Here is a 17,408-nt window from a genome sequence, read left to right as displayed (position 1 = left end):
GAATTTAACCTTAATAATGTGCAGATCCACAATTGAACACAATTACAGACCTGCAAAATATGGGCATACGAATGGGGCTTTAAAGAGATTTCTGCTCCACTGTGACCCCCACACAGTATAATCTGCTGCACAGTGACCCCCACACAGTATAATCTGCTGCACAGTGACCCCCACACAGTATAATCTGCTCCACAGTGACCCCACACACACAGTATAATTTGCTGCACAGTGACCCCCCCACAGTATAATCTGCTTCACAGTGACCCCCCCACACAGTACAATCTGCTGCACAGTGGCCCCACACAGTATAATCTGCTGCACAGTGACCCCCACACAGTATAATCTGCTCCACAGTGGCAACACACAATATAATCTGCTGCACAGTGGCAACACACAATATAATCTGCTCCACAGTGGTCCCCACACAATATAATCTGCTCCACAGTGGTCCCCACACAGTATAATCTGCTTCACAGTGGTCCCCACACAGTACAATCTGTTTCACGGATGGGTGCCCAAAGAGAGGGCTCTGAGTGCCACCTCTGGCACCCATGCCATAGGTTCGCCATCACTGGTCTAGTATATTTTTGCAATTTTGAGCAAAAGTATGCAGAGTGTACATGAAACATGAGCCCTGGATTTTCCACCACCTTGGATATTTGGGGTCTATTTGCTAAGTTTTGTGTCCCATCCCTTTTTTGGGGATGTGGAACAGTAGTGTGCTGACCAGGCCCCGTTTTTGGGTACGTAAAGTGCCCATGTCACCTGTAAAGTATCCCCATGTCACCTATAGAGAGATCTATCCATTCTTCTAGGAGACCAGGAGGTCCCCCTTCTTTTTGGGGAGAGTTGTCAGGAATGAGTTAGGAGGGCCTAGGTACAGTTGGGTGATCCTATGCAGCCAGGTGGCCATGTGGCTTATTGCTGTCCCTCTGGCTTGGCTATCTCCATATTTCCCACAAGGGCCACGCTCTCCTATAAGTGGCTGCAACAAGGGTCAATTTTTTTTGTCCAACCAATCCTTATCCGGTCCTGACATTTAGCAAAGTACCGCTAAATGTCTTATCAATACTATGACGCCCCCTTGTGGCAGCAATATTACAAAAAAAAAAAGCAAGCGAGATGCTATATAACATATAAGTACAATTTCTAAAAGCGGAGCGGAGCTCTATAATATATATGGCACTATTCAGGAAATTCTAGGCTGACTACACCGCATCATGACTATCGTTTGCCAAGACATGGTGCACGACAATAAGAAATTTGGCAACCCTCTTGATTTATTGCGCCACTATTTCTGTGGTACTTGTCATAGAATAAGATTAAAAATGGTTAAAAATTCTAACGCACAGCGCCACACGTAGGTTTGTGGCCGTGCCTGGAACTACAGCTCAGTCCAATCCATTTGAATAGATGCTGAAATTGTAGATCATGGGAATTCACATTTGCTGCCCCAATTCCGAACCCCAAAAGGGATCCCCGCCCCTTTGAAGCCCAGTTCGAGGAATTTAGGGACTTGGCTAGTATGTCGCTGCCTTTCCATTGCTACGGATGGGCTCCACCACTAGAGAAGGTGTCATTGACTAATCTCTATTATTATGAGTTTATGGAACTAAGGGACAACTCAGATACAGTAAAAACAAAAATCGCTCTACGTAACCCACACGACGACGACATTATGTGCACGACACTTAGAGGTATTGGGTGCATGAAGTAGATATGTATAAAAATGAGCCGATCCCTACAAATAACCTAAAAAAATAGATATAAAAATACTTGTTTACGTCATCATTTTCCATGCGTCATAAAAAAAATTACATTACAAAAAATTTTTTTTCGAGTTTCTACAAAGAAGAAGGTTGTTTAAAGCATTGTTATGTCAAGTATTCGTTCACAGTATCGGATATTATTACAGCAGTGATGATGAGCTGAGCGGAGGGTAGGGCTACGGGCCAACATGGTGGTCACCATATAGTCAACTGGAGTGTAGGAGTTTAGGCCTCGAGCCTAGGCCATGGGCCATTGTGGATATGAAAAAGTCTCATTATTACCAATGGTAAATGCTTCTTGAGACATCTTCCCATCTTCGTGAGGACCACCATGATATAGTCATCTGAATTGTAGAGGTTCAGGCCTTGTCCTCAAGCCCAGGCCATGGGCCAGTGACTTGGGTGGCCACAGATAGGAAAATGTCTCCTCACTACCAATGGCATCGGATCTTGAGGCATCTTTCCATTCTATAGAGGACCACCATGATAGTCATGATATAGTCATCTGAATTGTAGAGGTTCAGACCTTGCCCTCAAGCCTAGGCCATGGGCCAGTGCCTTAAGCGGTCACAGATAGGAAAATGTCTCCTTGCTACCAATGGCATCGGATCTTGAGACATCTGAGTACCACCATGTTAGTCATGATATAGACATCTAGATTGTAAGTGTTTAGGCCTTGCCCTCAAACCTAGGCCATAGGCCAGTGCCTTGGGCGACCACAGACAGGAAAATGTCTCCTTACTGCCAATGGCATCGGCTCTTGAGGCATCTTTCCATTCTATTGAGTACCACCATGATAGTCATGATATAGTCATCTGAATTGTAGAGGTTCAGACCTTGCCCTCAAGCCTGGGCCATGGGCCAGTGCCTTAAGCGGTCACAGATAGGAAAATGTCTCCTTGCTACCAATGGCATCGGATCTTGAAACATCTTCCCATTGTCTTGAGTGCCATCATGTTAGACATGATATGGTCATCTGGACTTTAGGTGCTTAGACCTTGCGCTCAAGCCTAGATCTAGGGTGATAGCACAGGAACATGTCTCATTTCTGCCCTATGGAGGGTCATTGGGTAAATAAAAAAAGACGGGATATTCACCTGACCTTGGTCCTGCTTTGCAGTGCTGGGTCCCCTATTGGGTTCAGTTGACCACTGCGGCCAATCACTGGCCTCAATATTCACATGCTGAGTGTTGGTGATTTGCAGTGATATCATCAGGAACTTACCAAACCACGGACCCTGGAGCTTTCTATAAAAAGCCTGAGCTCCAACCACTATAAAGATATGATCATAATTTTAACTCTACAAAGTATATGGTATTGACCTCCAGTTATAAAACAACTTATCATAAATGAATAGTACAAGTGAATATAAGAAACTTTGTACTATATCTTATTAAAGAATTGTGCTTCCTTCTCCAATTATCAGGATGAGTTACTTTTTACATAGAAGTCTATGGAGAGAGGGAGGAGTCTGCTGGAAAAGATACACAAATAACTTCAGCTGCCATATTCTGCTACATAGTGAGTGAGGGAACTCTTCTGACACTGCTATATCACCAAGATAAGACTGCATAGAGAAAAGCATTAAATCCATGAACAGCCTCCTCTCCCTTTCCATAGACTTCTGTGTATGAAGTGAATGCAGAGATGGACTCTATATAAATAAAGAGACTGAGTGAAGATATGGAAGAGAAGAGCAGCTTAATAAAAGGAGAAGGAAACAGATTTCTTTAATAAGATATATTACAAAGTTTCTTATATTCACCTGTGCTGTTCATGTATACCAGTGATTGTATAATTGGAGGTCCACTTTAAATATTGAGACCACAGTCTCAATTGCTATAGAACTACAGGATGTGGCCATTGTTTTGGAGAATAGATAGTCAGGACTGTGTCGGCGCCCCCTATCCTCTGAGGCATAAAGTGCTTGTACCCTCCCGTCCTGTCCCGTATGTCTCCCCCCCGCTCAGCAGTTTCCATTGTGTTTTGAGGCTCTGATGCATTATTGTAGCATTATTGATGCTTGGTCCTTTATATTAAGATAATGACCAGTCCGGGTGGCTGAACGTTATGTTGTGCAGCTTCGCCCACTTGGCAAATACTCGTTTCTCGGTGATGAATCGGTGTCCTCCATAGGGGGCGTTTTCATGGAGGATGTACTCATCGCATTCATACCGCCCTGGCTCGTAGTAATGGTAAGGAACTTTCCGGAAGCCATTAGTCCTAATACAGGAAAACAGGAGGATCATTGAATATTAGTCATGTTTTGCACCACAATTATTAGGTATCTTACCCTGATGGACAAGGAGGTGTGGCTTATTAGGAAATGGACGGAAAGGGGTTGTGGCTTAAATGTGATAATGTGTTGAAAAATTGTGCCAAAATATTGGCTGAATTTAAGTTAACCAAGAGGTGATGTAATGTTGGGCATAAATCGGTGACAATATATAATACAGCAGGTGATACATGTATGTTTGGGTTACATGACTGATACATTGTAACAAGTCATCACCTGTGAGCAGGATTTTTTATGCCATAGGTGGCATAACCAAGTAATAAGTAATTGATGTCTGTCCTGAGACATCCCTTTAATGAGGATACTGTGCCTTTAATTATGATCTTACTTGCAATATGTATCATTGATCATTCCGTAGACGTGGATTCCTTCACAAGCGTCCATCGCAAGGATCAAGGTGAACCAACCTGTGCTGAGATACGATCCGGACTGGACCCTGAAAGACAAAAGAGATCCAGGTTAGGTGCTGTGTACACTGTGATATATGTGAGGTATCAACCACAGCAGCACAGAGAATTTAAGGGGATGTCTACATGTGGTTTACTGTTACAACATTCTATGCTCAGTAAATCCTTACTGTATTTTATACATGTACAAAATTCTAATTCCAAATCCCCTGAACAAACAGAGTTAAATATTGCAATTCTACCTGCTTGGAGTCACCAGTAGGGGGAGCTTTGAGCTTTCAGCATATTGTTTTTGACCATACTGAGTTCAATGTGCAAACAGTGTGCCCCAGAGCTCTCCCTAGTGGTGGATGCAGGTAGTTATAATGTTATAATTTACCCCACATTTTTGTCTGCTTTTTGTTATTTATTATTTTGTTCTCTCTGTCAGTCCTTCCTTTGGACAAAACTGGCGCCATTTAAAAAAAAAGGATGACTCTTTCTGTTATCACATGCCACCCTGATAAGCTAGTAACCTAACACTAACCTATCTATCTGCAGGGTTGGGGTGATATGCTGGTTCTGGTGACACTAACCTATCTATCTGCAGGGCTGGGGTGATATGCTGGGTCTGGTGACAGTAACCTATCTATCTGCAGGGCTGGGGTGATATGCTGGTTCTGGTGACACTAACCTATCTATCTGCAGGGCTGGGGTGATATGCTGGTTCTGGTGACACTAACCTATCTATCTGCAGGGCTGGGGTGATATGCTGGGTCTGGTGACAGTAACCTATCTATCTGCAGGGCTGGGGTGATATGCTGGTTCTGGTGACACTAACCTATCTATCTGCAGGGCTGGGGTGATATGCTGGTTCTGGTGACACTAACCTATCTATCTGCAGGGCTGGGGTGATATGCTGGTTCTGGTAACACTAACCTATCTATCTGCAGGGCTGGGGTGATATGCTGGGTCTGGTGACAGTAACCTATCTACCTGCAGGGCTGGGGTGATATACTGGGTCTGGTGACACTAACCTATCTATCTGCATGGCTGTATTGATATGCTGGGTCTGGTGACAGTAACCTATCTATCTGCAGGACTGGGGTGATATACTGGTCTGGTGACAGTAACCTATCTATCTGCAGGACTGGGGTGATATGCTGGGTCTGGTGACAGTAACCTATCTATCTGCAGGTCTGGGGTGATATGCTGGTTCTGGTGACAGTAACCTATCTACCTGCAGGGCTGGGGTGATATACTGGGTCTGGTGACACTAACCTATCTATCTGCATGGCTGTATTGATATGCTGGGTCTGGTGACAGTAACCTATCTATCTGCAGGACTGGGGTGATATACTGGTCTGGTGACAGTAACCTATCTATCTGCAGGGCTGGGGTGATATGCTGGTTCTGGTGACAGTAACCTATCTATCTGCAGGTCTGGGGTGATATGCTGGGTCTGGTGACAGTAACCTATCTATCTGCAGGGTTGGGGTGATATGCTGGTTCTGGTGACAGTAACCTATCTATCTGCAGGGCTGGGGTGATATACTGGTTCTGGTGACAGTAACCTATCTACCTGCAGGGCTGGGGTGATATGCTGGGTCTGGTGACAGTAACCTATCTATCTGCAGGGCTGGGGTGATATGCTGGTTCTGGTGACAGTAACCTATCTATCTGCAGGGCTGGGGTGATATACTGGGGTCTGGTGACAGTAACCTATCTATCTGCAGGGCTGGGGTGATATGCTGGGTCTGGTGACAGTAACCTATCTATCTGCAGGGTTGGGGTGATATGCTGGTTCTGGTGACAGTAACCTATCTATCTGCAGGGCTGGGGTGATATACTGGTTCTGGTGACAGTAACCTATCTACCTGCAGGGCTGGGGTGATATGCTGGGTCTAGTGACAGTAACCTATCTATCTGCAGGGCTGGGGTGATATACTGGTTCTGGTGACAGTAACCTATCTATCTGCAGGGCTGGGGTGATATGCTGGGTCTAGTGACAGTAACCTATCTATCTGCAGGGCTGGGGTGATATGCTGGTTCTGGTGACAGTAACCTATCTATCTGCAGGGCTGGGGTGATATACTGGTTCTGGTGACAGTAACCTATCTATCTGCAGGGCTGGGGTGATATGCTGGGTCTAGTGACAGTAACCTATCTATCTGCAGGGCTGGGCTGATATGCTGGTTCTGGTGACAGTAACCTATCTATCTGCAGGGCTGGGCTGATATGCTGGTTCTGGTGACAGTAACCTATCTATCTGCAGGGCTGGGGTGATATGCTGGTTCTGGTGACAGTAACCTATCTATCTGCAGGGCTGGGGTGATATGCTGGTTCTGCTGATAGACTCCCTTTAGCTCTCGCCCCGCCATACGTCACAGATGTACATAAGAACAATTCCTGCTCCCGCACAGCTGCTTGCGGATTCTGTATTCTGCTTTCCGGCACAGATACAATTTGTACCTTTCGGTACGAGCGCTGAAGGGATGTTTTTCATTCCAGTTTTTTTTTTAAAGTATTGCTTCAATCTAGAAGTTGACTGCCGGCTGACACCCAATCTCGCCTGCAGGCTGTGGATCAGCAGGTAAATGTAGAAAATTCTATTAGTTTCTCGACCCAGGGTTTACAACATTCATTTTAAATGTGATCAAAATCCTACACATGAATAGGTAGGTAGAAATATGTCCCCCAAACTGTCCCGGTACCAATTACCGGATGGCAAGGAGAGAAACTCACCGTGTCTGCCGGGCCGGGGAGGGCGGTGGGCCCAGGGAGGTGGAGGTAATAAATTACAGCTGGTATTGTGGCTGGTGTGTCAGTGCTGCAGAGACATGGAGGGGGGCGACTGTGACAGCACATAGACCACAAGGAACCCGCACAGCCGGCAAGGAAATGAGGGTCTGCCGGGTTAATGACTTGTTGTGGAGACAAGATTGTTGAATACAAAAGGAGGCAGATTTAGTGGCGGAAATAAAAGAAGAAGAAAAAGATCTCATAGAATAAGATTAAGAGGATAAGAAAACGATGCGGAGGGGATTGTATGATACTGAGCAGGTTATATGACGCGATCAGGCGGTATTATCTCCATCTGTGTCCTATGTGGTATCATCTACGCCATCTATCTCCTATCTATCTATCTATCTATCTATCTATCTATCTCCTATCTATCTCCTATCTATCTATCTATCTATCTATCTATCTATCTATCTATCTATCTATCTCTCTATCTCCTATCTATCTAATTATCTATCTATCTATCTCCTATCTATCTCCTATCTATCTATCTATCTATCTATCTCCTATCTATCTATCTATCTATCTCTCTATCTCCTATCTATCTAATTATCTATCTATCTATCTATCTATCTATCTCTCTCTCTCTCTCTCTCTCTATCTCTATCTATCTCCTATCTATCTATCTATCTATCTATCTATCTATCTCCTATCTATCTATCTATCTATCTATCTATCTATCTATCTATCTATCTATCATCTATCTATCTATCTATCTATCTATCTATCTCCTATCTATCTATCTCTCTCTCTCTATCTCTATCTATCTCCTATCTATCTATCTATCTATCTATCTATCTATCTATCTATCTATCTATCTCTCTCTCTCTCTCTCTCTCTATCTATCTATCTATCTATCTCCTATCTATCTATCTATCTCCTATCTATCTCTCTATCTATCTATCTATCTATCTATCTATCTATCTCCTATCTATCTATCTATCTCCTATCTATCTCTCTATCTATCTATCTATCTATCTATCTATCTATCTATCTATCTCCTATCTATCTATCTATCTATCTATCTATCTATCTCCTATCTATCTATCTATCTATCTATCTATCTATCTATATGAAGTTGCAGGCACAGATGAGCACTGGATGGCAGATTTATGGACTTGCACGCTATCTCTTCTCTCTATCTTATAAAAATGAATTCTTGTCTGTCCGTCTGTCTGTCTGTCTGTCCGTTCTCTAATGCGAACCAAACGACAGGACCGATCTTCACCAAATTTGGTACAGAGATATTTCAGATATCCGGGAAGGTTTAAAGACGAGACTCCAACTCGCTCGGACGTACCGTTGCTGAGATACAGCATTCCAAACACAGTGCCCCCCCCTTAGCCAATACAAACCTGCAAGACTTTCACTCATATTCCAACTGCAATACACACGGTCACTCCACATGCACAATACAACACTGATATCCAAACTGAGATACACGCATCAGAGGATTAGATACACAGATCAGCACACAGTATCACACGACAGAGGATTAGATACACACGTCTGCACACAGTCCCACAAACCAGGGGATTAGATACGCACTACTGCACACAGTTCCACACACTGAAGAATTTGATACGTGCATCTGCACACGGTTCCACATGCCGAAGGATTAGATACAGGCGTCTACACACAGTTCCACACTCCAGAGGATTAGATATGCGCGTCTGCACACATTTGTACACGCCATAGGATTAGATACACGCGTCTGCACAGAGTACCACATGCCGTAGGATTAGATACACACGTCTACACATAGTTCCACACTCCAGAGGATTAGATACGCGCATCTGCACACAGTTGTACACGCCATAGGATTAGATACACGCGTCTGCACAGAGTACCACATGCAGTAAGATTAGATACGCGCGTCTACACATAGTTCCACACGCCGAAGGATTAGATACGCGCCTCTTCACACAATACCACACAAGGGAGGATTAGATACATGTGTGTGCACACAGTACCACACTTTGGAGGATTACATACGCGCATCTGCACACAGTACCACATGCCGGGGGATTGGATACGCGCGTCTACACACAGTTCCACACGCCATAGGATTAGATACGCGCCTCTTCACACAATACCACACAGGGGATATCACACACGTGTCTTTACACAGTTGTACACGCCATAGGATTAGATACACGCGTCTGCACACAGTACCACATGCCGTAGGATTAGATACGCGCGTCTACACACAGTACCACATGCCGTAGGATTAGATACGCGTGTCTGCACACAGTACCACTTGCCGTAGGATTAGATACGCGCATCTACACACAGTTCCACACGCCGAAGGATTAGATCCGCGCCTCTTCACACAATACCACACAGGGGAGGATTAGATACATGTGTCTGAACACAGTACCACACTTTGGAGGATTAGATACATGCATCTGCACACAGTACCACATGCCAGATAATTAGATACGCGTCTCAGCACACAGTACCACACGGGGGAGGATTAGATACGCGCATCTGCACACAGTACCTCACACCAGGGATTAGATACACCTGTCTGCACATAGTACCTCACACCACGGATTAGATACACGCGCCTGCACATAGTACCACATGCCTTAAGATTAGATATGCACGTCTACACACAGTTTCATTTACCGGAGGATTAGATACGTGCCTCTTCACACAATGCCACACGGGGGAGGATTAGATACACACATCTGCACACAGTACCACACCAACAAGGATTAGATACTTGCATCTAAACACAGTACTGCATGGGGAAGGATTAGATACAGCTTTACTCCAGGTATCCATAACAACTGATCACAGGTTTTTCACGGATATCCAAAATGAGATACACATAATCACATGACGCTTATGGACATACACACAAACCACATACAAAATACACCAGGGCAAAACTGGACAATTCTTATGGGGCCACTACACAAACATAACATGTAATATACCCGTGCGAAGCCGGGTCCTCCCTCTAGTATGCGTATAAATATGCGCATATTTATGCGCGCACATATATATGCGCCCTACCCTGTATATGCGCGTACATATATATGCGCCCTCACATATTTATGCGCGCACATATATATGCGACATATTTATGCGTGCACATATTTATGCGCGCACATATTTATGCGCCCTACGCTGTATATGCGTGCACATATTTATGCGCGCACATATTTATGCGCCCTACCCTGTATATGCACGCACATATTTTTGCGCGCACATATTTATGCGCACTACCCTGCAATATGCACACATATTTATGTGCCCTACGCTGTATATGCGCGCACATATTTATGCGCGCACATATTTATGCGCCCTACCCTGTATATGCCTGCACATATTTATGCGCGCACATATTTATGCGCTTTACCCTGTATATGCACGCACATATTTTTGCGCGCACATATTTATGCGCACTACCCTGTATATGCGCACATATTTATGTGCCCTACGCTGTATATGCGCGCACATATTTATGCGCCCTACCCTGTATATGCGCGCGCATATTTATGCGCGCACATATTTATGCGCACTACCCTGTACATGCACGCACATATTTATGCGCCCTACTCTGTATATGTGCGCACATATTTATGCGCGCACATATATATGCGCCCTACCCTGTATATGCGCCCTACCCTGTACATGCGTCCACATATTTATGCGCGCACACATTTATGTGCGCACATATTTATGCGCCCTACCCAGTATATGCGCGCACATATTTATCCGCACACATATTTATGTGCGCACATATATGCGCCCTACCCTGAATATGCGCCCTACCCTGTATACGCGCACACATATTTATGCGCGCACACATTTATGCGCGAACAAATTTATGCGCACTACCCTGTATATGTGCGCACATATTTATACGCGCACATATTTATGCGCCCTACCCTGTATATGCGCACGCATATTTATGCGCGCACATATTTATGCGCACATATATATGCGCCCTACCCTGAATATGCGCCCTACCCTGTATACGCGCACACATATTTATGCGCGCACATATATATGCGCCCTACCCTGTATGCGCACACATTTATATTTATGCGCGCACATATTTATGCGCCCTACCCTGTATATGCGCCCTACCCTGTACATGCGTGCACATATTTATGCGCGCACACATTTATGTGCGCACATATTTATGTGCCGTACCCTGTATATGAGCGCACATATTTATGCGCGCACATATTTATGCGCCCTACCCTGTATATGCGCGCACATATTTATCCGCACACATATTTATGTGCGCACATATTTATGCGCACTACCCTGTATATGCACGCACATATTTATGCGCGCACATATTTATGCGCCCTACTCTGTATATGTGCGCACATTTTTATGCGCGCACATATTTATGCGCGCACATATTTATGTGCCCTACCCTGTATATGCGCGCACATATTTATGCGCGCACATATTTAAGCGCGCACATATTTATGCGCACTACCCTGTATATGCACGCACATATTTAAGCGCGCACATATTTATGCGCCCTACTCTGTATATGTGCGCACATTTTTATGCGCGCACATATTTATGCGCGCACATATTTATGCGCGCACATATTTAAGCGCGCACATATTTATGCACGCACATATTTATGCGCCCTACCCTGTATATGCACGCACATATTTATGCGCACTACCCTGTATATGCACGCACATATTTATGCGTGCGCATATTTATGCGCCCTACTCTGTATATGTGCGCACATATTTATGCGCGCACATATTTATGCGCGCACATATTTATGCGCACTACCCTGTATATGTGCGCACATATTTATACGCGCACATATTTATGCGCCCTACCCTGTATATGCGCGCGCATATTTATGCGCGCACATATTTATGCGCACATATATATGCGCCCTACCCTGAATATGCGCCCTACCCTGTATACGCGCACACATATTTATGCGCGCACATATATATGCGCCCTACCCTGTATGCGCACACATTTATATTTATGCGCGCACATATTTATGCGCCCTACCCTGTATATGCGCCCTACCCTGTACATGCGTGCACATATTTATGCGCGCACACATTTATGTGCGCACATATTTATGTGCCCTACCCTGTATATGAGCGCACATATTTATGCGCGCACATATTTATGCGCCCTACCCTGTATATGCGCGCACATATTTATCCGCACACATATTTATGTGCGCACATATTTATGCGCACTACCCTGTATATGCACGCACATATTTATGCGCGCACATATTTATGCGCCCTACTCTGTATATGTGCACACATTTTTATGCGCGCACATATTTATGCGCGCACATATTTATGCGCGCACATATTTATGCACACACATATTTATGTGCCCTACCCTGTATATGCGCGCACATATTTATGCGCACTACCCTGTATATGCACGCACATATTTAAGCGCGCACATATTTATGCGCCCTACTCTGTATATGTGCGCACATTTTTATGCGCGCACATATTTATGCGCGCAAATATTTATGCGCGCACATATTTAAGCGCGCACATATTTATGCACGCACATATTTATGCGCCCTACCCTGTATATGCACGCACATATTTATGCGCACTACCCTGTATATGCACGCACATATTTATGCGCGCGCATATTTATGCGCCCTACCCTGTATATGCGCCCTACCCTGTACATGCGTGCACATATTTATGCGCGCACACATTTATGTGCGCACATATTTATGTGCCCTACCCTGTATATGAGCGCACATATTTATGCGCGCACATATTTATGCGCCCTACCCTGTATATGCGCGCACATATTTATCCGCACACATATTTATGTGCGCACATATTTATGCGCACTACCCTGTATATGCACGCACATATTTATGCGCGCACATATTTATGCGCCCTACTCTGTATATGTGCGCACATTTTTATGCGCGCACATATTTATGCGCGCACATATTTATGCGCGCACATATTTATGCACACACATATTTATGTGCCCTACCCTGTATATGCGCGCACATATTTATGCGCGCACATATTTAAGCGCGCACATATTTATGTGCACTACCCTGTATATGCACGCACATATTTAAGCGCGCACATATTTATGCGCCCTACTCTGTATATGTGCGCACATTTTTATGCGCGCACATATTTATGCGCGCACATATTTATGCGCGCACATATTTAAGCGCGCACATATTTATGCGCGCACATATTTATGCGCCCTACCCTGTATATGCACGCACATATTTATGCGCACTACCCTGTATATGCACGCACATATTTATGCGCGCGCATATTTATGCGCCCTACTCTGTATATGTGCGCACATATTTATGCGCGCACATATTTATGCGCACTACCCTGTATATGTGCGCACATATTTATACGCGCACATATTTATGCGCCCTACCCTGTATATGCGCGCGCATATTTATGCGCACATATATATGCGCCCTACCCTGAATATGCGCCCTACCCTGTATACGCGCACACATATTTATGCGCGCACATATATATGCGCCCTACCCTGTATGCGCACACATTTATATTTATGCGCGCACATATTTATGCGCCCTACCCTGTATATGCGCCCTACCCTGTACATGCGTGCACATATTTATGCGCGCACATATTTATGCGCACTACCCTGTATATGCACGCACATATTTATGCGCGCACATATTTATGCGCCCTACTCTGTATATGTGCGCACATTTTTATGCGCGCACATATTTATGCGCGCACATATTTATGCGCGCACATATTTATGCACGCACATATTTATGTGCCCTACCCTGTATATGCGCGCACATATTTATGCGCGCACATATTTAAGTGCGCACATATTTATGCGCACTACCCTGTATATGCACGCACATATTTAAGCGCGCACATATTTATGCGCCCTACTCTGTATATGTGCGCACATTTTTATGCGCGCACATATTTATGCGCGCACATATTTAAGCGCGCACATATTTATGCACGCACATATTTATGCGCCCTACCCTGTATATGCACGCACATATTTATGCGCACTACCCTGTATATGCACGCACATATTTATGCGCGCGCATATTTATGCGCCCTACCCTGTATATGCGCCCTACCCTGTACATGCGTGCACATATTTATGCGCGCACACATTTATGTGCGCACATATTTATGTGCCCTACCCTGTATATGAGCGCACATATTTATGCGCGCACATATTTATGCGCCCTACCCTGTATATGCGCGCACATATTTATCCGCACACATATTTATGTGCGCACATATTTATGCGCACTACCCTGTATATGCACGCACATATTTATGCGCGCACATATATATGCGCCCTAACCTGTATGCGCGCACATATTTATGCATGCACATATTTATGCGCCCTACCCTGTATATGCGTGCACATATTTATGCATGCACATATTTATGCGCCCTACCCTGTATATGCGCGCACATATTTATGCGCCCTACCCTGTACATGCGTGCGCATATTTATGCGCGCACATATTTATGCGCACTACCCTGTATATTCACGCACATATTTATGCGCGGACATATTTATGCGCCCTACTCTGTATATGCACGCACATATTTATGCGCGCACATATATATGCGCCCTACCCTGAATATGCGCCCTACCCTGTATACGCACACACATATTTATGCGCGCACATATATATGCGCCCTACCCTGTATGCGCGCACATTTATATTTATGCGCGCACATATTTATGCGCCCTACCCTGTATATGCGCGCACATATTTATCCGCGCACATATTTATGCGCCCTACCCTGTATATGCGCGTGCGTATTTATGCGCGCACATATTTATGCGTGCACAAATTTATGCGCACTACCCTGTATATGCGCGCACATATTTATGCGCGCACATATTTATGCGCTCTACCCTGTATATGCGCGTACATATTTATGCGTGCACATATTTATGCATGCACATATTTATGCGCCCTACCCTGTATATGCGCGCACATATTTATGGATTAGATACGTGTGTGTGAACACAGTACCACACTTTGGAGGATTAGATGCATGCCTCTTCACACAGTACCACAAGCCAAAGAATTAGATACGCGTCTCAGCACACAGTATCACACGGGGAGGATTAGATACGCGCGTCTACACACAGTACCACATGCCATAGGATTAGATACGCCCGTCTACACATAGTTCCACACGCCGAAGGATTAGATACGCGCCTCTTCACACAATACCACACAAGGGAGGATTAGATACGTGTGTGTGCACACAATACCACACTTTGGAGGATTACATACATGCCTCTGCACACAGTACCACAAGCCAGAGAATTAGATACGCGTTTCCACACATAGTATCACATGGGGGAGGATTAGATACGCGCGTCTGCACACAGTGCCACACGGGGGAGGATTAGATACGCACGTCTACACACAGTACCACATGCCATAGGATTAGATACGCGCGTCTGCACACAGTGCCACATGCTGGGGGATTGGATACGCGCGTCTACACACAGTTCCACACGCCATAGGATTAGATACGCGCCTCTTCACCCAATACCACACAGGGGAGGATTAGATACATGTGTCTTCACACAGTTGTACACGCCATAGGATTAGATACACACGTCTGCACAGAGTACCACATGCCGTAGGATTAGATACACGCGTCTACATACAGTTCCACTCTCCAGAGGATTAGATACGTGCGTCTGCACACAGTTGTACACGCCATAGGATTAGATACACGCGTCTGCACACAGTATCACATGCTGTAGGATTAGATGCGCGCGTCTACACACAGTTCCACACGCCGAAGGATTAGATCCGCGCCTCTTCACACAATACCACACAGGGGAGGATTAGATACATGTGTCTGAACACAGTACCACACTTTGGAGGATTAGATACATGCATCTGCACACAGTACCACATGCCAGATAATTAGATATGCGTCTCAGCACACAGTACCACATGGGGGAGGATTAGATACGCGCATCTGCACATAGTACCTCACACCACGGATTAGATACACCTGTCTGCACATAGTACCACATGCCTTAAGATTAGATATGCGCATCTGCACACAGTTTCACTTACTGGAGGATTAGATACGCGCCTCTTCACACAATGCCACACGGGGGAGGATTAGATACACACATCTGCACACAGTACCACACCAACAAGGATTAGATACTTGCATCTAAACACAGTACTGCATGGGGAAGGATTAGATACAGCTTTATTCCAGGTATCCATAACAACTGATCACAGGTTTTTCACTGATATCCAAAATGAGATACAGATAATCACATGACGCTTATGGACATACACACAAACCACATACAAAATACACCAGGGCAAAACTGGACAATTCTTATGGGGCCACTACACAAACATAACATGTAATATACCCGTGCGAAGCCGGGTCCTCCCTCTAGTACATTATATAGCATACATCTCTTAGACTTGGCAGACTTCCTATAGTAGCACCACAGATCCCAGCAGAGTGTGATGTTGGGTAATGGTATAGCAGATGGAGCGCCGCAGGCAGCACATCCCCGGCTCCTATGGCTTCAGGCCTCTCTATATATTACCGCAGCTTCTATATCTGCATTGTTTATTCTCCATTTCATTCAGCGGGGCGCTACCCGCAGTCCCCTAATATATGCATAGAAATCCGGATATGTGCAGGTACGGCTCCTACAGAGTGCGATAGCGGGGTGGCCTGACCTGTGTGCACTGTCACAGGCGAGGAATCATTCCTATCACCTTACTTACAGATGTAGCAGTGCCCAGGCTGTTATTTAAAGGAACAGTCCAGACAAAGCCTTGTGTACACTGTATCTATCCTACCTGGTGCAGGGCGCGTACATCCTTGTGTCATGCTCCATCTCCTTAGGTCCTGCACTATGTAAAGTTATCTGCTTAGAGTGTTCCTTTAAATCTGCATGGTTGGGGTGTTGTGATCCTTAAAGGGGTTGTCCGCTTCTGATGATGACCATGTGATGATCAGTGATCAGCTGCAATCGGTGGGAGGATCCAGCAGGGAGTGTTCAATTCCCCTGCAGCGCCACCACAGTGACAACAAGAGTATTACACCAGGTTCACAGTAGTGTCAGGCTGTCCGTTGTTCTGGTCACAACAAACAAAG

General features: G+C 45.0%; 1 protein-coding gene across 2 annotated transcripts in view; it reads right to left on the bottom strand.

Annotated features, from left to right (window-relative positions):
* Nucleotides 1-3,660: 3,660 nt before the first annotated feature.
* ST6GALNAC3 (ST6 N-acetylgalactosaminide alpha-2,6-sialyltransferase 3) overlaps nucleotides 3,661-17,408 on the bottom strand; it is a 161,087-nt gene continuing 147,339 nt past the window's right edge. For both annotated transcript variants that reach the window (XM_075287806.1, XM_075287807.1), the window contains 2 exons: nucleotides 4,395-4,502; nucleotides 3,661-3,993 (listed from right to left, as the gene is read on the bottom strand). In XM_075287806.1, the coding sequence (XP_075143907.1) occupies nucleotides 3,807-3,993; nucleotides 4,395-4,502 (295 nt within the window). In that variant the 3' untranslated portion in view covers nucleotides 3,661-3,806. The remainder of the gene's footprint in view (nucleotides 3,994-4,394; nucleotides 4,503-17,408) is intronic.

This window comes from Leptodactylus fuscus, chromosome 9 (assembly GCF_031893055.1).
Source record: "Leptodactylus fuscus isolate aLepFus1 chromosome 9, aLepFus1.hap2, whole genome shotgun sequence".
Lineage (NCBI taxonomy): Eukaryota > Metazoa > Chordata > Amphibia > Anura > Leptodactylidae > Leptodactylus > Leptodactylus fuscus.
The sequence above is the reverse complement of the archived record's forward strand: the minus strand, read 5'-3'. Positions and strand labels throughout refer to the sequence as shown.